General features: G+C 52.9%; 1 protein-coding gene across 2 annotated transcripts in view; it reads left to right on the top strand.

The window, feature by feature from the left end:
- Nucleotides 1–25436, top strand: part of RIMS4 (regulating synaptic membrane exocytosis 4) — a 61710-nt gene extending 36274 nt beyond the window's left edge. Inside the window, exons 2-6 of one of the 2 annotated variants that reach the window (XM_042980323.1) lie at nt 4692–4833; nt 18951–19063; nt 19343–19444; nt 20080–20219; nt 22958–25436. In XM_042980323.1, the coding sequence (XP_042836257.1) occupies nt 4692–4833; nt 18951–19063; nt 19343–19444; nt 20080–20219; nt 22958–23176 (716 nt within the window). In that variant the 3' untranslated portion in view covers nt 23177–25436. The remainder of the gene's footprint in view (nt 1–4691; nt 4834–18950; nt 19064–19342; nt 19445–20079; nt 20220–22957) is intronic. The other variant, XM_042980324.1, reaches the window with a different exon arrangement.
- Nucleotides 25437–27700: the final 2264 nt, after the last annotated feature.

Genomic DNA, 27700 nt, shown 5'->3' on the forward strand with positions numbered 1-27700 from the left:
TGTTTGGCACACAGTGGTGTTGCTACCCCAAGCTGTTGCTGCCTCCTGGCAGGGCTCCAGCTGTTCACACTCCATGCCACCACCCCTGCTCTGCACAGGTTGAGAGAAGAGGGACTTAGGACCCTGTGGGAGAAAATTCAAGCTGCTCAGTTCAAGTTTTGGGTGCAGCAAGTGTGAGTGGGTAGCCAGAAGTGGGTCATCCAAATTCCCATTTATTTGTACATTACAGTAGCCAGCCACAGTTGGTGCCCAAAGCTTACAGCACTCAAACTCCAGGCCTCTCCAATGGGTCGTTTGTGATGACCGTGGACAAGGTAGCCTGTCATTTGCCCCCCTTAACCATCCCTTTGGAAAGCATGCCCTTCTCCATGCCTGCATTCATTATGCAGCAGCTCTTTTTATCACCACATTCATGAAGGAAATGGTCTTTCCACTGTGATGCTGGACCCCACCAGTGCAAAGACTTCTGAACTTTGACTTTCTTAGGCTGCTAGTCAAGGCAGGTGTCTTAGGTCGGATTTCCCCAAAAAGGACCTGAGATAAGATTCGTGTGCAAGTGATGGAAATGCCCCCACAGGAGACCTGGAAGCAGGAAGCATGCAGGGATGTGGAGTCAGGCAGAGCCCATAGAGGGCAGCTTCAACCCCTCCCACAGTGTTCCTCTGGAGCCTGTTATGCCTCAGAGTTGTTCTCACCTGAAGCAAAGGACCGGAGTGAGGGTTCATTCTCCTGTTCCATTTGGTCTTTGATTAAGGGGATCACAGGTCATAAACCCCCAGGCACTTCTGCCTCTGTCTGTGTGGGGGAAACATGGGCTCAGTAGCCCAAAGGAAGACCGAGCAAAACACAAAAGTTGGCAGGTGGTGGCTTTCAGAAGCCAGTGTAGAGGGACCTCACAGAGGTGGGATGAAGGGAGATCTGTGAGATGTGGGTGGTGCTTCAGCATCGTCTGCTACCATGGCTCAAGCCAGGCTCTGTTTCTGGGACCCAGTGGACCTGAAGCAGAGGCTGAAGTTCCTGTCTTGCACCGGTGTGTGCTTTATCAGTGGAGACCAGCACTTAGAAGCACGTTTCGCATCTTCATGAAGGCTTCCCACTGAGCACAAAGGCAGTCAGTAAATGTTGAGTGAGTGGAAGTGCCATATTTCAGGAGCTGGGGGCTGAGGTAAGGCCCTTGTACTTAGTCATGAGCAGTCACTGGAGACTGGTTTAGTAAGCTGTGTGAATGGAGTGGAAGCCACACTGCAAGAGATGACAGTGTGTGGTTGTCTGTGTTCTCTGAAGGAGTTTGTTGGTTGAAGGGGGTGGTGGAAGAAGTGAAGCCTCGAGCAGACTTGCAGGAGGAATGGAAAGAGCCAGAAGATGTAGAGGTGGCAGAATCAAGGCCCAGAGAGGACAAATGGTAAGAGGAGGAGTTCTTGGAGAGGGTGGGAGGAGGTGGGATGAGGAGAACAGGTGGTTGATCAGCCTTGGCCAGGAGAAGGGTTACCCCTTCCTCCCAGAGAGGAGGGGAGGGGTGAGGGGCATGTTGAAAGGTCTAAGGATGGTGAAATTTGGAAGTGAGAAAGAGCAAGTCAAAGAGACACATTCTTTCAGCAAAGTGGGAGAAAGGGCATTTGTTGGGGTGATGGGGTTATGGGGTGGGAAGTGTGAAAGCATTGGCACAGTCCCTTTGGGGACCTTGACTGAGTCACCAAGAGATGGCCATCTAACCCGTGAGGTTAGATGGACATTGTTGGTGTGGTTGGGTACCTGACTGGGGACTCCCATGGTGGAGATGGTGGCAGGTTGGAGGAAAATGCAAGATAGTTGGCATGAGCATATTTGGGGAGTGTTAGGAGGTCTTTCTCTGCAGTCACGTGGCCATTTTTGTTTTGTACCTGCTGTGTGCCAGGCTTTGTGGTAGATGTTCAACTGCTCCACAGGGTTCAACTGCTACCTGACTCACCCAAGGTCTAGCAACTAGTGCGTGCAGAACGGAATTCTATGCCTGCTCCGTCTGATTGCAAAACCAGCCTCACCGAGGCTCATACAGGGTACTGGATGTGAAATGCTTTGGTGCTACAGAATGCCACAGCACGTGAAGCACACCTTTCCAAACTTCCTCCTTAGCCCCTGTGGGGACTGAGTTGTTGTGTCATGCTTTGGTTCTTCCTCTTCCAGGAGAAATGTGTCAGACCCTGGTGGGTGGGGGAACGAACCAGTGTGGTGCTCTAGAACAGGGCTCAGTGGGGAGGTGGAAAGCCCAGGCAGGTGTCTGTAGCCTGCCTGCAGGGTTCCGGGTTGTGGGTTTGTATCCCCAGTGTGAGGGAGTGGGGTTTGTCCCTGGACGTAAGTCTGCACTGTGTGTATGTGCGGTGGGGGACATCTCTCTGTGGTTGTGAGTGTGCATGTGTGTGTTTCTGAATCTTACTCTATCTTAGCACCTGCTATGGACAGAAACACAGAAATGGTTGGGTGGGATGCAGATACAGCTTAGGGAAAGAACAAATTGTGGAATGAAGGGAAGCACAGAGACAGGGACACATGTGTTCAGAAACACCCAGGTGATACACACCCAGAAATGCACAGCGTCAGTTTCTCTGTGTGCTTTTGTGAGTGGGTTGCCATATACTTCTTATGGATGTACATCTGTGTGACTGGCACATACCCATTTAGTCTCAGAAACACAGAATGGTAGGTATATGGAGACTCATGGAAACACACAAATACAAACACTCAGACATACATTAACACACTGTCTTTGCACGTATATTCCTGTGTTTGTGTTACTGTGTGTTGAGTGTGTGGACATCTGTGCGCCTGAATAATGCAGATACATGTGGGAGACAAACGTGGGCACACACTCTGAGAAACACACAGTGTGTATGTGTGTGTGTGTGTGTGTGTGTGTGTGTGTGTGTGTATCTTTTAAAGTCAAGGAGGAAAGGAGAAGGGATGCCACGAGGCGGCCACGAGGAGGCGTCCTGGCCGTGCTCTGTCTCCTGGCATGCAGACCCGAGTCCCCCTACCTCTTGCCAAGCAGAATGATGGGATTTGGGTGGCACTGCTTCACTGCAGTGGGTTGGTCAGCAGGCGCTGAGAAAGCCCCTGAGGTGTACGAACTCATCCCAGACTTTGTAGAGACATGGGGAAGATCCCCCTAAAGATCTATCCCCACCTCCAGCAAACCCACAGTGCCTACAGGGAGGCAGGAGTTGTAAAGCTTACCCTGATCACCGGGCTGTGGAGCATGGAACAAAGAGACTCTCCTGGGGTCAATTCCTGGCACTGTTGTTCCCCATCCCCCCCATCCACCTAAGTCTTGATGGGTGTGGACAAGTGGCTTAACCTCTGTGTCTAGTGTCCTTGATGCTAACATGAGAGAGCAGACCCATCTCCTCACGGGTGGCTGAGGAGAAGACCACTCTCAAGGCACACATTTGTTCATCCAGCAGTTATTCAGTACCTACTGTGGCTGGGTCCTCTTCTCAACCCCAGGGCTTCGACAGTCAACAAAGCAAAGCAAAGTACCGTGTCCTGATGGAGTTCACCCTCTGCGGGAAGGAAGCTGGTCAATAAATCAACAACGTACAACATATCTGGGGTGGTGTTAGGAAGAAAGCCAAAGCAGGATGATAGGACAGAGAGGGGCAGGGGGTGTGAGGGGCCAGGAAATAGTCAAGGAAGGTCTTGGATAAGGTGATTGATTGCAGGGTGGAAGCAAAGGAGTGAGCTACTGGCAGAGGAGGAGATGTTTGAGGGGAGGGAGTAGCAAGGGCAGAGGGCCATTTGTCATAATAAGCCTGTTCTCCCATTTTACAGTTGAGGAAATTGATGCACAGGGCGGATGAGTGATTTGCCCAGACTCTCACAGCCAGTGAGAAAGAGATCCAGGTTTGAAGCTGGACAGTCTGGTTTCAGAGCCAGTGGTCTAAATCAGTGTCCTCAATTAGGGGTGACTTGCCCCACGCCCAGGGGACATTTGGCAGTGTCTGGAGACATTTTTGGTTACCACAACTGGACTGGAGGGTGCTACTAACATCTAGCAGGTAGAGGCCAGGGATACTGATAGACCTTCTACAATGCACAGGAAGCCCCTGACAGCACCACTGTATGCCATCTAAATTGCCAGTTGTACTGAGGTGCAAAACCTGGTCCAAATCCATGAAAAGCACTCAACAGAGTATGGCATGTAGTAGGTGCTCAATAAATAGGAGCTGAAGGGGCACCTGGGTGGTCAAGTGTCCTACTCTTGGTTATGGCTCAGGTCATGATCTCATGGTTCATGAAATTGAGCCGCGTGTCAGGCTCCATGCTAACAACTCGGAGCCTCCTTGGGATTCTCTCTCTACCCTCTTTCTCTCTGCCCTCCCCCTTGCAAAATAAATAAACTCTAAAAAAAACAGTAGCTGAAGAGGAAGAGGAGAAATGATTTGTAGAAAGTTGCAGGGGAGAGATGGATTCAAGGAAGAAAAAGTACCTGTAAATGAATCCGTTAGTTAACGGGACTCGTGACACTGCTTGTTGGGTGGGTATGAAGGGCATGGCTGCCCCAGGAAGGGGGGTACGGGTGGGGCAGGTGGTAGGAATTTGGTGGTCTGGGAGTGGGGGCCGACACCAGCCACTGTAACACTAACCAGATGACTTGTCTCTCTGTCCCCTTCCCATCCTGTGTCTCTTTCCCTATCTCTCTTGGCCTCTCTGCCCAGAAGGGGACAGCCGGAGGCTGAAGGGGGCCATCCAGAGGAGCACGGAGACCGGCCTGGCAGTGGAGATGCCCAGCCGGACACTGCGCCAGGCCAGCCACGAGTCCATCGAGGACAGCATGAATAGCTACGGCTCCGAGGGCAAGTGAGTGTGGGGCCGGCCTGCTGCCAGCCCTCCTGGCTCTCGAGAGCCCTGTGGCGTGGGGCGGGCAGGGCTGAGCGACCCCGTCCGGGAGCCCTGGGTCAGCCTCAGGCTGGTCGGGGCACTGTCTCAGCACTCCTGGTAGTCCAGAAGGGGGGTGATAAACAAGGAGCCCCAGTGGTGGAGCAGCGTGGAGCAGATTCCGGGGCCCAACTGCCCACTGGCTGCGTGATCCTGGGCAAGTCCCCTCTCTGCACCTCAGTTTCCTCATCTGTAAAATGGGGTGCTCGTACCAGCCTCAGAGGGGTGTTGTGAGGATTCAGCGGGTTAGTATTTACAGAGAGCACAGGACGGTGTCGGCACACGAGTGCCACATGTGAGTGCTGGGAAATAAGGGGGTGGAGAGGGGTCTTATTATGAGTGTTACTGTGTCATCTTCACTTTCTTAGTTTCTTAAATCACAAGTGGTTTTTAAAAATACATATTACTGCTTGTTAAGGAGTTTCACAAACATCGAGTCATAGAACATTGGGTATGACTCCCTCCTTGCCAGCACCTCTCTCCCCTGATGCATCAGAATCACTGGGCACTTGCTCCCCATACGGGTTGCAGGGGCCTGTGCCTGGAATCAGGGTCTCTGGGAGTGGAGCTCAGGAACTCCATTTTCTAAAGGCTCCCTGGGGGAGGACTAATCTTTCCCCAGGACGTTCTCCTGTCTGCAGCAATTATGGACCTCTTTGAGAATTTTGGGAAAGTTGTTGGCATGCACATGCCCCCTAACACACACACACACACACACACACACACACACACACACACGTACATACACACACACACACACACACAGACCTACATCCTCTTTTCATACCTGTAAGGGGTTCCCAGATTCCCCTAAAGCCCATCTGTGGATCCCTAGCAATGAAACTTTGCTCCAGAGTGATGATCAGCGTACCCAGAGAGGTTCAGGAACCTGTTCTGGGCACACAGCACATTAACAGGTGTGGAACTCAGGAGTCCTGACTCCCAGTGGGGACTCATTCCATGGCAACACATTGCTTTCTTGTCTTAGCCATCCTCAGCTGGGGAAGGGTAAAGTTGTGCCAACCAGTACAGCAGACACTAGGCACGTGGCTATTTAAATGTAAATTAATTAAAATTGAATAAAGTGAAATAATCTCTTTTTCCATCACACTGGCCATATTTCAGGTGCACAGCAACACGTGTCCAGAGGCAACCGTTTGGGACCGTGCAGATATAGAGCCTCTCTGTCCTCAGAGACCATTCCACTGGACAGCACGGGCTAAGTGGCTTGTCCGAGGGCAGGGCAGGGGCTTGGCCACCACCTCCTGCTCTCCTCTCATTTCTGACGCTGCCTCCCAGCTGGGGGTTCCTGCTGGCTAGAGGCCTTCCCACCCCCAGCCCCTCCTAAACTGGGCATCTCCGGCCTCTGTGAATGGCCTTGCCTTGGCAGATGCTGCCATTCCACCCACCTCCTAGGGAGGCTTTCCGGAGGGCGAGGAGAGGAGGAGGACAGGCGGAAAGGAGGGGAAGAGGAGGAGGAGGAAGGGAACAAATGTTTTCTTTAACCTGAGAAACTTGGCAAGGCAGTCAAACTTGGAGGAAGATATTCTAGGCATCTGGGTAGTAGTGGGTCTCTGCTGAGTTTCAGGGGGTCAGGTTTGGGTCCTAGTCCCTGGCTCTGCCACTGACCCCCAGGTGGCCTTGAGCACATCTCTCAGCCTCTTACGCTTCAAGTCAAGACTCTGGAGTCAAACTGTCCTGGTTTGTGCTTCATTTCTCCTTCTTTTTTTTTTTTTTTTTTAAATAGTTGTTTATTTTTGGGAGAGCACAAGCGGGGGAGGGGCAGAGAGAGCGGGACAGAGGATCTGAAGCAGCCTCTGCGCTGACAGGCTGATGGGTCGCGAGCCTGATGTGGGGCTTGAACTTACGAACCACGAGATGGTGGCCTGAGCTGAAGTCAGACGCTCAGCCGACTGGGCCACCCGGGTGCCTCTCTCATTTCTGCTTCTTCATAGGTGTGTGACTTTGGTGAAGTTACTTTACTTCTTTGAGCCCAGTTTCTTCGTCTATGGAAAGGGGACAATGATAGTATAGACCACTAAAAGAGTTGTGGTATGGATTAAATGAATTAACACATGTGCAAGCACTTAGAACAGCGACTGGTACGTAGCATGCCCTATTAGTCTATTATTATTGTCTATGATTATTGTTGTTGGTTGTTGATTCAGCCCCTGTTAATTGGATATTTTGCTCCTTGTGGCCAGTTGCGTCCTAACGGATACAGGGAGCCACCCCCGATGCAATCATGTCTGTAAGTACTTAGCACAGAGCAAGTATGGGGTTGATGTTGGCTGTGATGGTTTTGATTATCAAAAAGTCTGGGTGGATATCGTGAACCCAGTTGAGGAAGGACTAGGTGGGTTGGAGGATGCAGGTTCCGGCAGAGGGGAGACTCTTGCCCTCCAGAGAGGGTCTGAGTCTTGATGGAACCCGGCCAGGTTCTACCACTCCACCTGACACCTGGGCCAGGAAGGGACCTAGAAAGAACAGGTGGGGGCATGGAGCTGTGGTCGGCTTCCTCCTTGTTCTGGAGGTATTTTGGGCGCTGGTGGGACCCAGATGCCAGGCTCTGAAATAGGAGGGGGTGTGACTGTCCTCCCCTTGGGCTCCTGCCAGCCCAGCTGAGGCTTACGAGGAGCCAGTGTGCTTGAGCTGCCCCCGCGAGCCTGCGGCCCCTGGCGCTGCTGGGTCCGTCTGCCCGTGCGCTGGATCACTGGGCATGTGTATTTCTGCAAGTGGCCGCAGGGGGTTTTATTTTGGCAGTGATGATCGACTACCTACAGTGTGCTAGGGCCGGGCACCTGGGACACCCTGGCCTGCACTGACCAAGCAGTTATCAGTGAAGTGAGAGCTGCAAAAGACGGGCATAGAGAACTTGGAAAGCACTGCCTCCTAGCCAGGTCTCTGGGCTGGGGAAGGGGTGCATGTGGGTGGGGCCATTCTGTCAGCGAAGATCCTTGGGCTCCAGGTTGCACGATATTAGCTGACAGTGACGTCAGCACTCGCTGTGCAAAGTGTGGCCCACAGTCCAGCTGCATCAGGGTCCCCTGGGAGTATATTAGAAATGCAGCTTCTCAGGCTCCACCCCAGACCCCCTGAATCAGAATCTGAATTTTTACAAGATCTCCAGCTGGGTCGTGTGCACATGAAGCTTGAGAAGCCCTGGCTTAGTGGTAATAATGTTCTAGAGCTAACCCTTATGGACCACTTGTTCTGGGCAGGCACCGGGCAAAGTGCTTTTACATATAACAGCTCATTTAATCCTCACGACAACCTGATGATACTGAGACTGTTCATGTCCCCCATTTTACGGACGAGGAAAAGGAAGCCAAAAGAGGTTAATTAACTTGCTCAAGGTCACTCAGCCAGTAAGTGGTTTTAAACGCCAGCCTTCAAATCTAAGCTTTGGAGTCTGCCCTTAACCTTTACACTTGACTCTTTCCCTTACTTAATGGTTGCATCTATCAAGATTTCTGGAGGTGGACGCTTCTAGGGTGGTTTGGTGGCTCAATGAATCCCTTCATCTTTTTCCTGCCTGGGTCTCAGCATGTCGGACCAATCCTGGTGTATCTCCTGGGGAAGGGCTTTCCTTCCCTGGGCCCCGTTCTGCCTCAATGAAAATTGGAGTTCTCTGTGTCAAGGATGGAAGGGAACAGCTGTGGGTTTGGCAGAGTCAAGCGTCCCACGTTCCCCTCCAGCAGGCCCATCTCTCCCAGATAAAGGGCAGGGGCTCAAGCCCCCTGAGAAAGGGCCATGAGAATAGTGCCTCCCCAGACACCCCTGAATCCTGAGATACTCCCTGGTGACTGTCTGCTTTAGTTTGAGTTCCCCAGAACCAGACCTGAGAAATGGATTTGAGTCCAAGTAGTTCAGTTGGGAGATGGTTCCAGAAAACCATGGCAGAGGAGCACGTGAGAGAAGCAAAGCAGGCATGCAGGAGCATGTGCTTTCAGAAGCGAGCTGGGGTGCCTGGGCGGCTCAGTCGGTTAAGCACCCAGACTTCAACTCAGGTCATGATCTCACGGTTTGTGGGTTCGAGCCCTACATCAGGCTCCGTGCTGACAGCTCAGAGCCTGGAGCCTGCTTCAGATTCTGTGTCTCCCTCTTTCTCTGTTCCTCCCCTGCTCACGCTCTGTCTCTAGCTCTCAAAAATAAATAAACATTTAAAAAAATTAATTAAGAAGCGAGCTGCCACCACAGGCAACCAGAGCTTGATCCTGAAGGGGACTCTGGCAGTCAGGGGGACCGTGCACCCCAAAGCTAACCCCGGGAGGAGCGGGTGAGGGGAGCTAAATATTCATTCTTGACTCTGGTCACTTACTGTTCGGTGGCTGCTTTCAGTTAACTCTCCTGCCCTCCCTGCAGCAGAGTGAGCTTTTAGGGCCAGAGGAACACAGGTCCTGACTGTTAGAGGTTGGTGAGCACTGATGTGGCAAGGGTTGGAAGGTGTGGGGGTCCGGGTAAACAGAGCCTGCTGTCTGAGCCCACAGGACTACCTCCTCCTGGCTGCCCAAACTAGAAGCCTGGGGTTCTCCCAGGCAGCTTTGCCACTTGTGTTCCGTATCCAACCCATCACTGGGCTCTATCTTTGACTCATCCATTTCTCTCCCTCCCACCCCCCTGGCGAGGCCACTCATCACTCCTGCGGGGATGTATGCAAGACTCCCTTTTGGTCTAAACTCCATAGTCTGTCACTCAGCACTTACTTCCGCTGATCTCTGCCAGCCTCTTCCTGGCCTCACTGTGCCCCCTGCTCCAGAGCCCTGAACCTCTGTCTCCTCTCCAGGTCTCTGCTTCCTCTACCTGCACTGCCTTTCCTACCTCTATTCCCCCTCCACCCTCTGACTCATTCCTCCTCCAGATCGCAGCTAAGAACTAGCGCATACGCTTCATCTCCGGTGCCAGCTTCGGTTAATTGATAGTGGCTCCCTGGGATGCTGTGTGGAGAACGATTCCGGAGCCCGTTCTAGCCTCGGCAGGAATGCTGAGGTCGATTAGCAATGTCTGCCCCGGGTGTGGGCAGGGGAGGCGGAACATCGAGGTCTGCCATGCCTCTGGCTGTCTCAGCGGCTTCCACAGCCTGATCTCCCCCACCACAGCACCCTCCACTCTGTCATAATTGTCACACGTGTGTCTATCTGAGTTCAGTGCCTGCCCAGCATTGCCCTACAGGTGATATTTAGCACATTTTGGTAGATAGTGGATAGGTACTGTGGGCAGAAGCACACCCACATTTCACTCCTTCCTGCACCTCCCCAGCCTCCATCACTCAGAATCAGGGGCCCGGCATCCTCTCCGGGGCCCAGAAGCTCTCAAAGCTGGCTCCCAGAGCCCCTCCTGCTCCTTCCCTGTGTCCCGCATTGTTCTAAGGCGTCTGGGTCATCAACATCCAGCTCCCTGGGTGTCTGGATCACTGTGCCCAGAGCCCTGGAGAGCAGACTGTGAGCTGATGGCATGGCCACTGCACCTGGGCTCAGGGTCACATTTTGCCAAGGCTGTTTCCCTAGTCACCAAAGGCCCAGGAGACCTGGTGGGTGGTTGGAACCCCCTTTCTCTTCCCCACTTCTGCTATTTAACAGAGTCATTGTGCCTGAAGGACAAACCAGCAATGGATATGGCTGTGGGCTAGGAGACAGGGGGACATGTTTTGTTCTGCTTTATAAGCACTAGTATTTATGGAACATTTGACTGTGCCAGATTTGGCTCTGGGTTTATGTCATTTGGTACTTACAACAGCACTGAGGGGTATCCTATGGTTTTTTCCTGCTTCACCAAAAAGGAAACCCAGGCTTTCTGAGAGGTGAAGAATGTGTCTCTACAGCTAGTGGATGGGGGGGGGGGGTTCAGGATTCAAATGCAGGCCTGCTTGACCCCAGGGCTTGCAGTGCAAGCCCCTGTGCTCTGCTCTGATCAAGGTGAAGGTTTCCTCGGGGCACACAGAGGTAGCACAGCAGAGTGGTTAAGAAGATGCACTCTGCAGTCAGACTGCCACTTCCTAGCAGAGTGATCTTGGTTGGGTTATGTAACATTTCTGTGCCTTGGTTTCCCCTTCGGTTATCTATTTGATATGTGAATCAAATCCCTGGCTTCATGCCTGTGAGCTGCACTCATGTGCTTGGGGGCAGGTTTGGAAATGTCTTGAATACTTGAGAAGCCAGAGTGGGGATTGCGGATTCTGTGTGTCCTTGCATACAGTCAATTCTGCTACAACGCTTGTTTTGAAAACATGAATTTGTTCCAACACAGTTGAAGTATTAGGGAATAATTTGAGTGCAGTACAGATTTCGCCTTTGCTCAGGTGCGTTTCATCCATGGGACACACTAGGGGAACGCAGAAAACTGCCCCTACACGGGAATACATAAGACACACGGCCAGCAGCTCCCTGCTTCCCACAGCTCCTGGCTGGTGTTCTGTCCACACCCGGCGTCCCACTTCAGAAAGCCCTGCTCCGCCAGGCACAGTAATTCACCGGCTGCCATCCCTCTGACACTCGTTTCCACAAGCAGACTTTAGGTTATCTCCTAGGTAAAGCGCTGTATTTATTTTGGTATTTATGCATTTCTTAACCTTTTAATGTGTATAAAGACTGTGCTACCACTTTCACCATGTTCCTGTCTTTTTTTTTTTTCTTTTTGTGGATGTGATACTGATGTAGTATTTGGGTGTTGTGCCCTTAATTAACCCTGTTTTCCCCATAAGCTGATTTTTTATTGAAGCATTTTGCACTGCAGAGTGATTTTCAGGAATGTATATTCTGTGTTACAGCAGAACTGGCTGTAGTGTAGGCTCACCAGTCTGTGGGAGGGTAGATGGATGGGTGGAAACAGGGGGGCAGACAGTGAATGGAAGAGAACCCATAAACTACTAAGACCTTTCAGAAGCACATAACCCATAATCACCAGGAGGGCTGTGCAGCCTTTTAATTTCGGATGCAACTGAGACAGGTGATCCATCTGGAAAAGAGAAGAGTCACTCCCCACATAACCCAATTACTTCTCGAACTGTCAAGAGCACAGAAAATCCAGGGTCCAAACTGAGCTCAAAGGTTAATAATAAAAGACAAATGGGTTTCAGCTCCCCAAACAAAACTAATGAGAGTTGAAATGCAGGCAATCTTATTTCACCATTAACACAAAAATAAAAGCCCAGTGGAACACGGATTGTAATCCTGTTTCAGGCCTGTGCCTGCACCCGCGTGGCTCACATGTGTCCCCAGGAGAAACCAGCTACCGCAGCCCTCCCCCCATCCCCCACTACCCCCTAGATGGCCTGGGCTTGGTCTCAGGCCTCCAGATGCTACACTTCCAGACAGGCTGGGACTCAGAAGTGCCATGAAAATGCCATGAAGAGGGAGAAGAGGTTCTCCCAGGCCAGGCAGCAGGGACCAGATTTTATTCACTCAGCACATACTGTGTTGTCAGGTCCTGTACTGAGCACCTTGCTTGTGTTACCTCACTGACTCTCCCCAGCAACTCAGTAAGGCGATTATAGTTGATCTGCATTTCATAGATGAAGAAATAGCAGCTCAGAGAAGTTACAAAACTCACCCCAGGTTGCACAGCACTGGAATCCAAGGTCTGTATTATGCCAAAGTCCAGTCTTAGCCACCATACTTTCCAAGGTTTAGACCAGCTGAAAGGTTTGGCAGTGAACATTTACTGAGTTCCTACTGCATACAGGCATGGTCTAAGTAGTAGCATGTGTATGTTATTTATCTCAGCAGGCTCTTTCCCACCCCCTTGAGAGTGGCTCCTATGAGCAGAGATTTTTGAAGCATTTAAAATGGATACAGCACAGGCACCTGCCAAAGGAATGGCCGCACACTGTCCAAGAGGTAGGTAGGTGCGGTCCTGAGTGCAGATGAGAAGATTCAAGCACAGAGACACCAGCCGCTTGCCGGAGATCACACAGCAGACAGGTGACCAGTGAGTAGAACCAGCTCTGACTTTGTGTCCCCTGCCTTTTATCCTCTTCCAGGGAAGAACCCGAGGTGGAGTGGGGTCCCTGATACAGTTGGTCCTCAGGCCAGCAGGGACCCGTCACCACTTGCTTCTTCCGTCCTCCAGCCCCGTGGAGGATGTGATAACCCATTCAGGGTTTCTGGGGCGTCTGCCTGGTTCCTTGGCAGCTGGCGAGGCACCCTGGGATGGGAAATCAGGCAGCCGCCCAGATATTATAAACAATTACTGCTAATTACCAGGCCTGCCAGTTCCCCATTGTCTGTTCACAATCCCATCAGGAACTGAGGAGCAGACGATGATGATGTTGGAGGGAACTTTCAATTTCAGGCTGCAGAAGCCTCGCTCTGCCTGGGAGGCTGGGCCCTACGGTGACTTGGAACCCAAGAGGCACCGCTGCTTCTTGGGCTTTTGGAGCCCGGACCCTCCTTACAGAATGGAGCCTGGACCCCACAGATGGCCAGGAGCATGGGTTGGAAAAGAGGGCTGTGGAGGAAGGCCCATGTCCTCAGTTGTGAGGAAGTCTGGGTCTTAGCTTTGGTGCTATGAATTAAGGATCTTTGCAAGAATAATAGGTACACATTTCTATCCCTAGATATTTAAGTTTCCCCCATACTTTCTCCATGAGGCTGTTGCATAATTGCTGAGATAATAGATTCAGAAGCCGGACTGCTTGGATTCAGTACTCCTCTGCCTCTGTTTTGGTTTGGCCCTCTCTTGGGTACAGCAGGAACATATGCTTCTCTCCAGCATGGAGGGACACACACAGCCTCAGACACAGGTTCACTTGACAAGACACCAGGCAGCCATTTCTGCAAAGCGTCATGTTCGTTTCTCAGCTCCACCCAGTAGGAAGAATAGGCACAAGGCCCCTCTGCTTTCAGATTCTCCAGGCCTGTGTAGGGTTTTTTGGTCATCGCTCAGCACCACCAGCCCAGCCCAGGAACCCAGATCTTACCCGCGGACCCTCTCGTCCTCCCTGACTCCCTCTGCTCTCTCAGGCTGGGGAGTTGTTTGTTTGTTTACTGGGGGTGGTGGTGCAGGACCGCGTGGTTTGCGCACATCCTTCTGTTTCTTCTTGGATTTGAAACTCAACAGCCAAGAATACGCTTATTGTCTGCCTTCTACTGGGTCATCACTTGTCTGAGGCTCCTGCCTGAATGGAAGAAGGTGGAGGGATGGTAGGAAATCACGAAAAGGAAAAACACTCAGGCTACAATGTCAAATTATCCTGCCATCAACCCTGCCAATAGCTTAAGTAAAAACAGAAGGTACTGTCATGCCACTCAGGTGTCTCACACGGTCGAGGGCAGAGCTTGGGCAGCCTGGATTGGGGGGCTAGTTTGGGGCTCCTGGTGAGGGCTACACACGGGGCTCGGTTCTCAGGACTTTCAGTCCCTGGGCTTCTCTGTCTTGTTTCCCAGAGGGAGTTTTTGTTTGACTGAGCTTGGGTCAGATGTCTAAGCCGTGGATCTATCAGCTTTGGTCAGGGGTCAAGGTCACTGTATTTGTTTAAGCAGTGCCAGTTGCCATAACCAGACTCTTTAATCAGTGACTTCATGCAAACGTTTGTTTCTTGTTCATGCAAATTTCAATGCTGGTGTTTCTGGTCGTTGGGCCCAGGCTCCCTTTTTCTTAGGGCTTCTGATGTGGGGGGGAGGGGAGAGAGAGAAGATCATATGTGGTTTTTTTTTTTTCTAATTGTGGTAAAATACACATGATGCCAATTTACCATCATAACAGTTGGGGGTTTTTCTGAAGTATAATTGACACAATGTTACATTAGTTCAGGTGTGCAACATGGTGATACATCGGTACCATCTGTTCCCATACAGCAGCGCTGTTACGCTGTTACGGTATCACTGACTGAAGGCCCTATGCTGTGCCTTTCATCCCGGTGACTTACTCACTCCACAGCTGGAAGCCGGGGGCTCCCCCTCCCCTTCATCCCTCACCGAAACAGATTTCAAGTGTGTGGGTCAGTGGCGTTAAGTACAGTCACACTGCTGTGCACCCATCACTGCCATCCGCCCCCAGAACTCTACATCTTGTTAAAGTGAACTCTGACCCATAAAACATTAACTGTTCATTCTCCCCTCCCCCCCAGCCCCTGGCGACCATCGTTCTGTCTCTGAATTTGCCCTAATACCTCTTGTATTGGAATCATATAGTGCTTATCCTCTTGTGACTGGCTGATTTCATTCAGTGTAACGTCTTCAAGGTTCAGCCCTGTTGTAAAATGTGTCACAGCTTCTTTCCTTGTTCGGGCGGAATAATATTCCATTGTATGTACAGACCGTTCCTCCATCGATGGACACCTTCGGAGTGTTGCAAACGATGCTTCTATGAACATGGGTGTACAAATGTGTCTCAGAAGCCCTGCTTTCACTTTTTTTGGCATATGCCCAGAAGTGGAATTGTTGGATCATATGGTAATTCTATTTTTAATTTTTTTGAGGAACTGCCATCCTGTTTTACATAGCGGCTGTACCATTTTACATTCCCACCAACAGTGCAACGGGTTCCAATTTCTCCACATCCTTGCCAACACTTGTTATTTTGTTTTCTTAATTTTATTTTGTTTTTGATAGTAGCCATTTTAATGGGTGTGAGATGGTGTCCTGTGAGCCCTGACAGTTTTTTGTTTTTGTTTTTGTTTTATTTTTGTCATGCAGGAGTCTGACTTATGCTTTGATTGCTAAGGCATTCATTTTAAAGAGGCAAACAAATTGCCAGCCACACAAAGAGCCAGGCCAGCTCCCCCTCCCCCGAAAACTGAGGTTCTTTTGTTTTAGAGATTTGGGTTGATTTAGAGATCTTGGTTGATTTCAGTAACTATTTGGGCTACTTGTCTGTTCTCTTCCCATTCTTTAAATGCCCACTCTTGTGTTTTAAATTCACCAATAAAGAGCATGCCCTGAGACCCTAGGCCCCCACCCGTGAACTCAATAAAGGCAGAACCCCTGGTCTGTGCACTGTCTCGTGCCCCCCTTCCCATGATGTTGCTGTGTAGACCCCATGTGTGCTGTGTGGTTTTCCAGGTCTTGTGGGTTATAAGCCTTTATTTTTTCAAAGTTTCCTGGTGGTTGATGGCTGAAGGGCATCGTGCAATCATAATAAGAACCACAAGGGTTGGTCCAGTCGTTACATTGGTTTGGAGAGGGGAGATGTCTGTGGGAAGCTCACGGCTCCTGGTGAGTGCCCCAGGCATTTCTAGCCTTTGGCATTACTACCGATAGGCTTAGACTGGCACAGGACAAATGGCATGTGGGAGGTTTTTATAGGTTAGGCCTGGAAGTGGCCTGTATCCCTTCAGCTGACATTGGCCACACTTGGTTACAAGGCTGAGCAATGGATTGAGCTGTCTGTCCGGGAGGAAGAGATGAGAACAACATTCACCGCACTCAGAAATGCATACTGGGGCACATGGGGGGCTCAGTTGATTGAGCGTCCAACTCTGATTTTGGCTCAGGTCACGATCCCAGGGTTGTGGGATTGAGCCCAGTGTCGGGCCCTGTGCTGGACGTGGAGCCTGCTTGGGATTCTTTCTTTCTCTCTCCTTCTGCCCCTCTCCCCTGCATTCTCTCTCTCCCCCCCCCCCCCTCTCTCTCTCTCTCTCTCTCTCTGTGTCAAAAAGAAAATATTTAAAAGAATGTTAAAAAGAAAGAAAGAAAAAGAAAGAAAGAAAGAAAGAAAGAAAGAAAGAAAGAAAGAAAGAAAGAAAAAGAAAGAAAGAAAAGGGGCACCTGGGTGGCTCAGTTGGTTGAACGTCTGACTTTGGCTCAGGTCATGATCTCACGGTTTGTGAGTTCGAGCCCTGCGTCGGGCTCTGTGCTGACGGCTTGGAGCCTGGAACCTGCTTCGGATTCTGTGTCTCCCTCTCTCTCTGCCCCTAACCCCACTCCCATTCTGTCTCTGTCTCTCTCAAAAATAAATAAAAATTTAAAAAAAATTTTTTAAAGAAAGAAAGAAACAAACACATACCGGGCTTCCAGGAGTCCACTCCATGTACTGGGGCCAATCCTGGACAAGGGGAGGTTATCGTGTGCTGTGGCAGTGAGCTAAGTGTGTGTCTTCCACCCGCAGATGTAGGTTCAAATCCTGCCTCTCCCAGCCTCTCACTGTGTGACTCGGGCAGGTGGCTTTCCTGCGCTGAACCTCAGTGTCCTTAATGTTAGCTAAATAAAATCATACCTGCTTCACTAGAATCTGCATGAGTCACACCAGAATATATGGCCCGTGAGGACAAGACTTGAATAAGCCCTGGAGCCTGGAAGGGTGCTGGCACATAGTAATAAGCCCTTGGTACTGAGGTACCCAACCCGAAGTGGGTGGGCAGGGGACTGGGTGTGTCTTGTGATACTGTCTTCTTTAGGACATTTCTTCAGGAGCAATGCATTTCCCCAGCAAGACGGTGGGGTCTCAGTGTACAGGGTCTCGTCCCTCGGGAAAGACAGACTAGTGGGCTGAGTGGTTCAGAAGCAGGAAGGGGCACCCGTGCAGGGTGGATCTCAAAACCCCACCTTCCTTGGAAGCTCTTCCTGCTCCTTCAAGGCTGAGAGCCCAGCAGGTTTCCCAAGGGGGGGAGCTTTGGAGAGTCTGCTCTCTGTGCAGCGAACCAAGCATGCAGTACCCTCCAGGCCCCAAGGTGCTTTCCTCCTCCTGCTCAGAGACCGCCCTGGCCGCTGCTGTGAAACCTGGCACACAGTGGGCACTTGTTAAAAGTTCACTATTATCCTCGGGACCTGCCCAGGTGGGAAGTCACCGGGGATTGGCATCAGAAGTGTTGTAGTCAAGTGCTGACTGCCCTGTGAGCTCCGTGGCTCTAGGCCAAGCAGGACCTGGGCTTCCTCACCTGAATAATGGTGGTGAAATGAAGAACCAACATCCTGGGGTCGGAGCGAGGGTCACATGGGGAAGTGGGTTGCCCGCGCTTTGCTCCTGAAGGTGACAGGGTACGTCAGGCATGGTACTCAGTGCTTCATCTCACACCTAGGAAATGGGAACACTATTATTCCCACTTCGGAGATGAGAGAGGAAAAACTAGCTAAAATTGGCGTAAGCAAAAAGGTAATAATTTGTAATAATAATAGTCGTTATTGACTTATGTAACCACGGAAGAGGTGAAGTATCCTGCGTTAGGCAGAACTTGATCCAGGAGCTTGTGCGATGCCACCTGTATGGTGGCTTCCTTCGCGGACCCCAGATGGCGGCAAGATAGCTGCCAATGGCTCCAGTCTTCTGTCTCAGGCTCAAGCCTGGTGGGAAAAAAGAGCTTCTCACTCCCCACAGTCGAAAGCCTCCTAACCAGATTCTTGTGGGCTGAATTGGGCCACGTGCAGGTCTCTGAGCCAGTAAACAGCCAAGGGAAGGAATGTGCTGATTGGCCAGGCGGAGCTCACGCCCAGACTCTCGAACCTGCTCTGCTCCACTCCAGGGGAATTGGTTCCTTGGGGAGGGGCTTTTCAAAGGAGATCTGAGGTCTCATTCCCAACAGACAGGGCGCAGTGAACTTGGAGCACCGGCAACCAAGGCAGACCTCCGAGGCCGAGCCCCTGGTCCCGTGTGTCTCGAGTTGTCAGGTGTCAACGAGTCTACTGGGGCTCTCATTAAAAGGCAGATGGATTCAGCAGGTCGGAGTAGAGTGCGGTGCAGGTTTGTTCCTCATTAGCTCCTGGGCCATGCTGCTGGTCTCGGGACCAGTGTTGTGGCACTAAACCATGGGAGCCGGGCACTGACCAGCATCACCTCCCATGCTTCTTACGACCACCTCGGGAGGCAGATAGGGTCACACCTGTTTCATGGAGGTGGAACCTGAGGGTTGGTGAGGAGAGGCGGGGGGATGGTACAGGACACAAATGCTAAGCCCTAGAATTTTGGAGTCGAAGTAGAGATTTGAGGGCCATGAAGATAGAAAGAAGTAAGGAGAGACAGGACAGAGGTCTGCCTGAGGCCGGGTGATGGATGTGGACAGAATCCCCATGGATGAGGGAGGTTCTGGAGGTGACTGCCTGAGTCATCAGAGTCCTCAGTCAGCCCCTGGGAACATTAGTTTTTGTCTCATTTTTTTCTTCTTGCAGCCTTAACTATGGGGGAGTTTGCCTGGCGTCAGACGCGCAGTTCAGTGACTTCCTCGGCAGCATGGGGCCAGCGCAGTTCGTGGGCCGCCAGACCCTGGCCACCACGCCGATGGGTGAGTGCCCCAAGACCTATTCCTGACGGGGGGCACCACAAGCCCTCGTTCTCCCCCTTGTCCCCATCCCGCTTGGCTCCATCCACCGAGCACCCAGCCTAGAGCCTAGTCTGCACCCACAGGCTCAGCAGAGCCTCATGTTGGAGTGGTTTCTGGTCTTGTTTTGGGTGGGAGCAGGAGAAGGGGGGGGGGCTTCATCCCTAAGTAGAGACGAGAGGCTGAGCCCCTGGGCGAGCTTCTAAGCCACTTCCCAGTCCCGTGCTTTGGGGCCCCTTGCAGGGGACGTGGAGATCGGCTTGCAGGAGCGGAATGGCCAGCTGGAAGTGGACATCATCCAGGCTCGGGGACTGACGGCCAAGCCAGGCTCCAAGACACTGCCAGGTGTGGGGCTGCCCTTCCTTCTACAAGGCAGGGGTGGAGGTCGGCGGGGAGGCCCTGAGGGGTTTCTGGGTCTAGAAGAGAGAAAATTGGGCCCGACTACAGGGGACTCCCTTGTCCCAACTCCAGTGACTCACATGGGAGTAGTGGTTTTGAGTTTGTTCTGAGAACCACTGGAGATTGTCAGTTGACCTTACTGGTCTTCCCCACTGGTTTGAGCTTCTGGAGGACAAGGACCATCTTACCTGTTTATGGCTATACCCCCATGCCTAGGTGCTTGGCGCACAGTAAGTAGGTGCTTAGCAAACATTTATTGAGTGAATGTGTCAGTGATGAAGGGGTAAGCCAGGGAAGGGGTGAGCAAATCGGGGACTAAGGGAGGAAACAGGTAAGTACAGAGTGAGCAAAGGCAGGGAGGGGGCAGGTAGAATCACCCAAGGAGGGGGAGTAGGCCCCACCCAACCCCAGCTGCACCCTGTCACTCACACCTACCACCACACTTACCCCTGCAGCTGCCTCCCCAAACCCCATGAGGCCATCTGGCCCCCAGCAGTGGGTGGGGAGCCTCCCCCTACTGTGCCATTTGCCCACCATTTGAGGGCCAGATTCGAACTCATCCCGCCGGTCTCTGTCCTCAGCGGCCTACATCAAGGCCTACTTGCTGGAGAACGGCGTCTGCATTGCCAAGAAGAAGACCAAAGTTGCTCGCAAGTCGCTGGACCCGCTGTATAACCAGGTGCTGCTGTTTCCTGAGAGTCCCCAGGGCAAAGTCCTGCAGGTGAGGGGCCCGGAGGTCTGTGTATGCAGTTCCAGAGGGAGAGAGGGGGCACCCCGGCGTGGGGGGTGTCTCTGGAGGGCCTCACCTGGAGGAAGGAGGGCACTGTGGTTGATCTGAGCTCCACAATTCAATTTTGAACAAGTTCCTTTCTGACCCTCAGCTTCTTTATTGTAAGATGGGCATAAGATGGGGGTGCTCACAGTACCTACAGATAACATTGTGACAGCGAAATGGGTGCCTTGTGCAAGAAAAATGCAGGGTCGGCCCATGGTAAGTGCCCCACAAGTGCCTGCCACCATTGTTCTTCTTGTTATTATTAATCATTATCAGAACAGCCTCTGGAAGCCGGGGGCTTGGCCTGGAGCACAAGATAATAGACTGGGAGCTGTTGAGGATCCAGAGAGGTGTTTGGTTCCCTGGCCATCAGGGGGGTGCTAATGGTGACTCAGGCATTAAGCTAGAAATAGCTGCCCATCGTGGGTGTTGGCAGGGCCCAGGTTGGATGCCTGCAGGAACCGTATGCCCACTGCCTTGGAGTCACCACTTGGGCACCTCTGGCTTGTACCTCAGTTTTTTGCTTTTAACCAGAGCAGGCAAAGCAAATGAGGGTGGGGCCAGCGTGTTACAAATTTGCCAAGACAGTGGGACTTTGGCCAGACTGGGAAGCCCAGGGCCTATCTAGGGCAGAATTTTTCAACCTGAGGGTTAAGACCCATCAGCGAGCTGTGAAATCCGTTTAGCGAATCTCAACAAGTTTGTTCGTTTGTTTGTTTAACAGAATAGAATAGGAAAGAAAACATTGATCATTCTTAGTTAGGCAGGTCTTATCTGACTTTCTTCAATTGGGAGTCCCCTGTATGCACTGGGTGATGATGTAAATGTCTTACTGTATAAACTAGTCAAAAAAAGTTTGGGAGAACTCTTCTAGTCTAGAGGCATTCACATGCAACTTAAAACATCTATGGGCCAGATCTGGTCCAGTAGACAAAGCTAGAGCATTCTGGCCTGAGCATCTTTGGAGAAGCTCCACAGAACATCCCTGTCTGGGATGTGGAGGGGATGGGGAAACAGAAATCTGAGTGGGGTCCTTGCTGGTGAGCTCTCTGACTGATGTCACAGCAGGACAGACCCACCAGCCCCGTGAGCGAGATCCGAATGCCAGTTGTAATAGTTTGCTAGGGCCGCCGTAACAAAGTACCACAGATTGGAGAGTTTACACAATAGAAATGTATTTCTCGCGGTCCTGGAGGCTAGAAGCTCAAGCTCAAGGTATCGTAGGTTCCATTTCTTCCAAGTCCTCTCTACTTGGCTTGCAAAGGCCACCTTCTCCCTGTGTCCTCACGTGGTCTTTTTGCTTTCGTGCACACGCGTCCCTGCTCTCTCGCTCTCTTCGTGTCCTAATCTCCTCTTCTTATACCAGTCGGATGGGATCGTGGCCTCATTTGACTCTCTTCCCAAATACAGTCACATTCTTGGGGGTTAGGGCTTCAGTATGAATTTTGGGGGAACACAGTTCAGCCCATAACCCCAGTTTAAAATGAATCCATCCATGCACCAGCGGCGGACTTCTGATCAGCTGCCCAAGGAGCATCGAAGACTGGTCAGGTGAACCATCTCAGGCACATGATTGAACTTCTCTGAGGCTCAGTTGAAACAGCTGTGAAATCAAAACATTTTGTAGGGTTGTTGGGAGGGTTGAATCTAAGGCCAGTGGAGCCTTGGAGCAGCGTCCAACACCGTATGCAGTAGTGGCTCACGCTGTTGTCATCTTGCCCTGTGTGCTCGAGAAGCAGCTGACAGTTCATAGTGAGCTTGGACGTCCACTCCTTTGATCCTTGCCTGCGAGGGAAACTGGGGATAATTTCACTTAGAAACCACTCTGAGAGCCCGTGAGGTTGGATGACTTAACCCAAACCACCCAGCCAGGACTGGGATTTGAACCCACCTGTGTCTGACCCCAGAGGCTGTGCATTAGAGTCAGCGGGCTCCACGGAGTGACTGAGCCAGCCCACCTTTGTGGGCTAACCCCAAAGGGGACAGAGTTATACCCTGAGCTCCAGAAGAGCAAATGAGGGTCCTGCAGCCACAGAAACCACCCGACTAGCTGCTCCAAGGGAGAGTGGTGACCAAGAAATGGGGCAGGCACTACAGAAAAGAGTCTGTTGGAAAAAGGAAGGAGGCTAGCTTGTATACCACACATCCATCAGCCACTTTTAAAACTTTGTTTTGTTTCTCATGGGGGGTTTCTGAGAATCTGGAAGCAGAGGGCCTGGTGGGGATTGCAGGGGGAGGGTACCAGGCAGGGGACTCACATTGTAGGGCCAGCCCTCAAGGCTCAGCTTCAAAGGTGGAGGAGGTGGAGGGTGTGGAGGGTGGAATGGAGAGAGTTAGATGGGAGAGAGTTAGATGTCTGTTTATTCTTGAGAGAAAGAGCGTGCAGGTGGGGAAGGGGCAGAGAGAGAGAGAGAGGGAGACACAGAATCCGAAGCAGGCTCCAGGCTCTGAGCTGTCAGCACAGAGCCCGACGCGGGGCTCAAACTCATGAACCCTGAGATCATGACCTGAGCTGAAGTCGGATGCTTAACCGACTGAGCTCCCCCAGGCACCCCAGGCTTGAGCAATTTTAAGGCGGGAGCATCTACAGGACTCAGAGGTGAAGTGGGCATGAGGGTGACCTGAGTTCTGGTTCTGGGCCCGTGAATGGCAAGATTTGAACCGCCGTGTCTCTCGCCCCGCAGGTGATCGTGTGGGGGAACTATGGGCGCATGGAGCGGAAGCAGTTCATGGGTGTGGCCCGAGTGCTACTGGAGGAGCTGGACTTGACCACCCTGGCCGTGGGCTGGTACAAGCTCTTCCCCACCTCCTCCATGGTGGACCCAGCCGCGGGCCCCCTGCTCCGGCAGGCGTCCCAGTTGTCCCTCGAGAGCACCGTGGGCCCCTGTGGCGAGCGATCTTAGGGCCGGGGTGGGGAGGGGCTCCCCGAGAAGGCCTGGAGAATGCCCAGCCCCGACCTGGGACCCCAGGCCCAGGGGCACATTGAACAGAGGAGGATGGGGTTCTCCCCTACAGTGGGGAAGCAGAACGGGGAGACCTGACCCCCAGGGCCCCTCCTCACCCCCTTTTTGCCTCCTACCCCCTAAGACCTTCCCTCTCCCAACGGGATTGGCTGCACTTTTGACTTGGCCGGTTCTTGACCTGGTGGATGTGGCTGCAATCCGGAGAAAGGAAAGACTGAGGTGGCAGAGCATACCATCCTCCTGTCCCAGACACTGTCCGACTGCTCCCCCTTTTTGCCTCCTCGGAAGCTCGCTGCCCGGAGCCAAGTCCAGAACCCAGCGGCCATCTCCATGGTGCCAATTACCAGCAAGTGTCTTTCCTGCGGCACCGGGTTCAGGCAGCTACTCCTGCCCCAGAGCTGATGGGGCAGCTTTGCAAGGATCCGGAGCCAGCTCCGGGGGGTCCAGAGCCTCCCACATGACGAGGAGCTCGGCCTCCCTCCGCCTGCCCGTGGAAGGAGCTTTGCCGCAGCCTGTCCGAGTCCATCTGTCTGTCCCTTCCTGCCTGCCCCTCTTCCGGTGGCTCTAGGAATTGGGGTCCAGCAGGGGCCAAAGGAGAGGAGGCGGTGCCCTGGACCTGGCACAGACCCCCAGGGTGCCTAGCTCCGTGGGATTGCAACGAGATAGTGTGGAAATGGACTGGAAAGAACTGGGTCGTCTGTGTTTTGGTGAAGGAGCCACGGGACCCTGATTTTCGAGAACCCCAAGTCCAGGGAGCTCACCGTCTCTGAATTTGGGGACGCTGGATTGGAGAGGGAGTCTAAGCAAAGTTGGGGTTGGGACCAGTGGTGCCAAGGCAAGGGTTTCCCACATAGGAGAATCCTTCCTCGTTGGGTGAGGTCAAAGGTCTTCTTGTCTACCCCTCTGCCTCCAGGCTAGGGGTCTGGGGAGGCAACAGAGCTTCCCTATTTTAGTCTTTTTAAACAAACCATCCTGTACTAAGGGCAGAACCCACTGCCCCTGCCTCAACTACCTTGGCTCATGAGTGTAAGAATCAGGAGATTCCTTCTCAAGCAAGCCTGGGTAGCTGCCTTCCTGGCCCGGCCCTCCCCGAGGCCCACGGAAGCCCTTTTGCATGCTGGGAGGACACAGGCTGGCCCCTCTTTATAGAAGCACATTTCTGCCACCTCCCCTGGGAGGCACCCAGCAGCCCACCACCCCTCATTACCCAGTCCCTGCTGTGTAGGGCATAGTCCAGGTTAGCTGGGTAGAGTTAGCGTTCCAAGCCCTGGGGCCTCTTCTTAGCTTGCATATAGTCTTTACAGAGTTCCAGGATGGGTAGAGAGGAGGCACACCAGAACATTCCAGGAGGCGGCTGTCTCCTCACTGGTCTGGGTCTGAGCCTGGAGCCTGATTCATGGGAGGCCAGCCCTTCTTCTTCCTCTTCTCGCCCCTCCTCCTCCCTCCCCACCCCTCTGACCCGGTTGTAGCTGGAGCTGCCCCTTATACTCAGATGTTCTGACGTCTTATCCTTGGTACTGGTTTTATTTGTGAAGCACTCCTGAGGGTTGTGGGCCTTGGTGGAGAGGCCTGGGCTCCATTGGAGGAGGTCATTTTCCACCGAGGATGCCCAGCTGTGTTCAGCCCTGCCTTGTCCTTGGCCTCACTCTAGGCTATTGATCTGGCAATTTCTTCCACCTGGAATCCCTCTCCTCCTCTAGCCTTCCCTCCCCTCCCCTCTGCCTCCTTAAGCCCTGGGGAGCCTTTAAAGTCCCGGATGAGTTATATCGCCTCCATAGAGCTTCCCATGCTGCACTGGGAAGGGGAGACAGAGATGCCCCTTTCTTTTATCGATGAGCTCTTCCGAGCTTCCTGGGATTGTGCTGGGTGGAATCCCAAGGCTGGGGCAGGAGGCAGCAGGGCTCTGGGTGGCCTCTAATCTGAGGCCCGGAATCAGCCCCTCCCCTGTTTGTTTTTTTTTAACCAGTGTGATTTCTCTGCTGTTCGTTTATTACTCACCATTTGGAATATTTTGAGCCAGGAGAGCGCCTTCTCTCTCCAGCCGTCACTGCTCTGGTTGTTCAGGGGTAGCTTTTCAAAGACGGGGCAGAGCCAGGCTGTCCCAAACAGAGGGAGAGAGGGCTCGGAGCCCCCCAGCCCGAGCCTACCCTCTGGTGTCTGCACAGCCTTTATAAAGGGAGAGAGCACGCTCCAAAGCAATAACAACATCCTGGGGGTGGTCACCGAGGGCCCCCCTCAGTGACTTTCTTGTTTGTTCTGTGAAATCTCAGTTCACCTCCTGGTGGGGTGGGGTGGGGGCTGGAGCCCTGTTTCTTCGTATCATTGTTGTGAGCACGTGCCCCGCTTCCAAGGGGGCTCTGACCATTTGGTGCGGAACCACTGTCTGTCCTCACCAAGAGATGGGGGTTTGGGGAGGGGGTGACTATTCTCAGTATTAGCTTTGGGGAACCTTCAAGGCCAGCCTGTCCCTACTGCTGTCTGATCCTTGCCAGCTCAAGCTCCATCTGGAGAGGAGCAGAGAGGTGGAATTGTGGGATTTGGGAGTGGGAGGCTAGGGTTTATAGAGGGGCTGATTCTTTTTTCAATCTCTGGGCCAAAAGTCACATGCAGGGATACTGTGGGAGGGAGTCTTCTCCACTTCCCTTCTCCAGAGTCCACTTTCCATACAGCTGGGAACAGACCTTTGGGACCATTCATGAAGTCCATTTTACTGATGAAGACTGAGGCCTGGCGAGGGTAACGCTCGCCTCTGGGGTCACCTGTGAGTTCGGTGGCGCCTCCATCCTGGCCTCCTCCCACCCGAGGCTGAGCTGGAACCAGAGCAGGGCCAGGTGGGGCCACCGTTGCCCACGACACTTCTTCCTCCCTTCTCTCCATAGAGCCTCCCAGAAAAGATGGGAAGAGCAAATTGTAGCCCATCTGAGAGGGGAGGAAACTAAGGCCTAGAGTCAGGAAGTGACTTGCCCAAGACCCCTCAGCAGATGCACGATGGGGCTCTGTTGTGCTTCCCTCCATGGAACCGGAAGCCACTGCCCAGGCATGTCTGCCATGATAAGCATTTGTGGCCTTTCAGCCCTGGGCCACGGGGCCCTGCTTGGTTCCATCTCTGCGGACCCCGGTTTGGCGGAGAGAGTTACCATAGAGCCCTAGCTGCCCTGGGGTCTGGCCCAGCGGACTGAGGGTGTCCAGCATTTGGTCCAGACCTCGTTGTCTGGGTAGGGGTTCCTGCTGAGGGTGGGTCAGAACCCCCGTAGGACCAACCTGAGGGAGGTAAGTGCCGGTTCCCGCCCAGGGGCTGTGTGGGAGTGAGACGGCTGTGACACACGTCATCTTAAGGAAAGCCTCACAAAACTTTCCGATGTAACAAGATCTGACCTTCCCGTAGTGCTTTTCAAACTTTTGCTTTCCAAGTGCTTTTACGTCGAGTATACCCTCACAAGAGCCCCTGGGGGGTAGAGGGGGCGTGTATTGTCAGCCCACTTTACGGAGGAGGAAGCTGAGGCCCTGGGAGGGAAAGTACCGGCTAAGGTCCCACTGTGGGTTCCCGGCGGGGTCCGGACTGGAACTCAGTTCTCCCACAGCTCAGAGCTCTAAGAGGAGGTGAAGCAGACAGCTTAGGGGGTGGCTACGTACTTTACGAGCTGATTCACCATCCGGTTCCTTAAACCAGGAGCTCCTGCGCGCACTTCGGTGTTCAGAAGCGGCGCCGAGCCCCCCCTCCCTTTGGAGCACAGCTGTTGCGTCAGGCAAGGCCACCTGCATTTATTTATTGAGCAGCAGCACTGTGCCCGGCCCAGGGGAGCCCTCTCCCGTTCCCCCGCAGTGATTCCCCTGGCTCTGTGGGAGGGCCCCTTGTCTGTATAGCAGCGCCTCAGAGTGGACAGAAGGCTGCCATGTCCATGAGCGCATCGGACTCAAACCCTGTGGGGGAGGCTGACTGTGCCCATGTACTCCTAGCTTCTGTGAGGGCAAAGTGGAGACTTGAACCCGGGGCCTCAGGCATCACATCTGGAGCCCTTTCATTCTATGCCTGCCTCCGAAGGGGGTGGCTGGGAGGCCGGACCCCGGGTCCTCAGGCTGGGGGCCTCTCCATCCACCCACTTTTCTCTCACTCCCCCTGTGGGAGCAGGAGCCACTCGGGACTTTGGGGAGGGAGGGTTTCCGGGTCCCCTGGGTTGGAGTGGGTCACGTTGCATTGTGTTCATGACCATGTAGCTCATGTTGAAAATTAAAGTTTTTGGCTTTTCTAACCTGGCTCGCTCTGCTTTGTGTTGAGAGTTCTATCTGGGAAGCCACGGGTAGTTGGTGTTTGAGGAAGCCGAGCGCTGCAGGATGCCACGGACACCTTAGGGGGCAGGGTGCATCCCAGGAACCCTTCCAGAGATGCAGGGGGTGGGGGGTGGGGACAGGATTCGAGGTGAACTCAGTCATTACAGATGTGGAAACTGAGGCCCAGGTAGGGGA

This window comes from Panthera tigris, chromosome A3, assembly GCF_018350195.1.
Source record: "Panthera tigris isolate Pti1 chromosome A3, P.tigris_Pti1_mat1.1, whole genome shotgun sequence".
In the NCBI taxonomy this organism is placed as follows: Eukaryota; Metazoa; Chordata; class Mammalia; order Carnivora; family Felidae; genus Panthera; species Panthera tigris.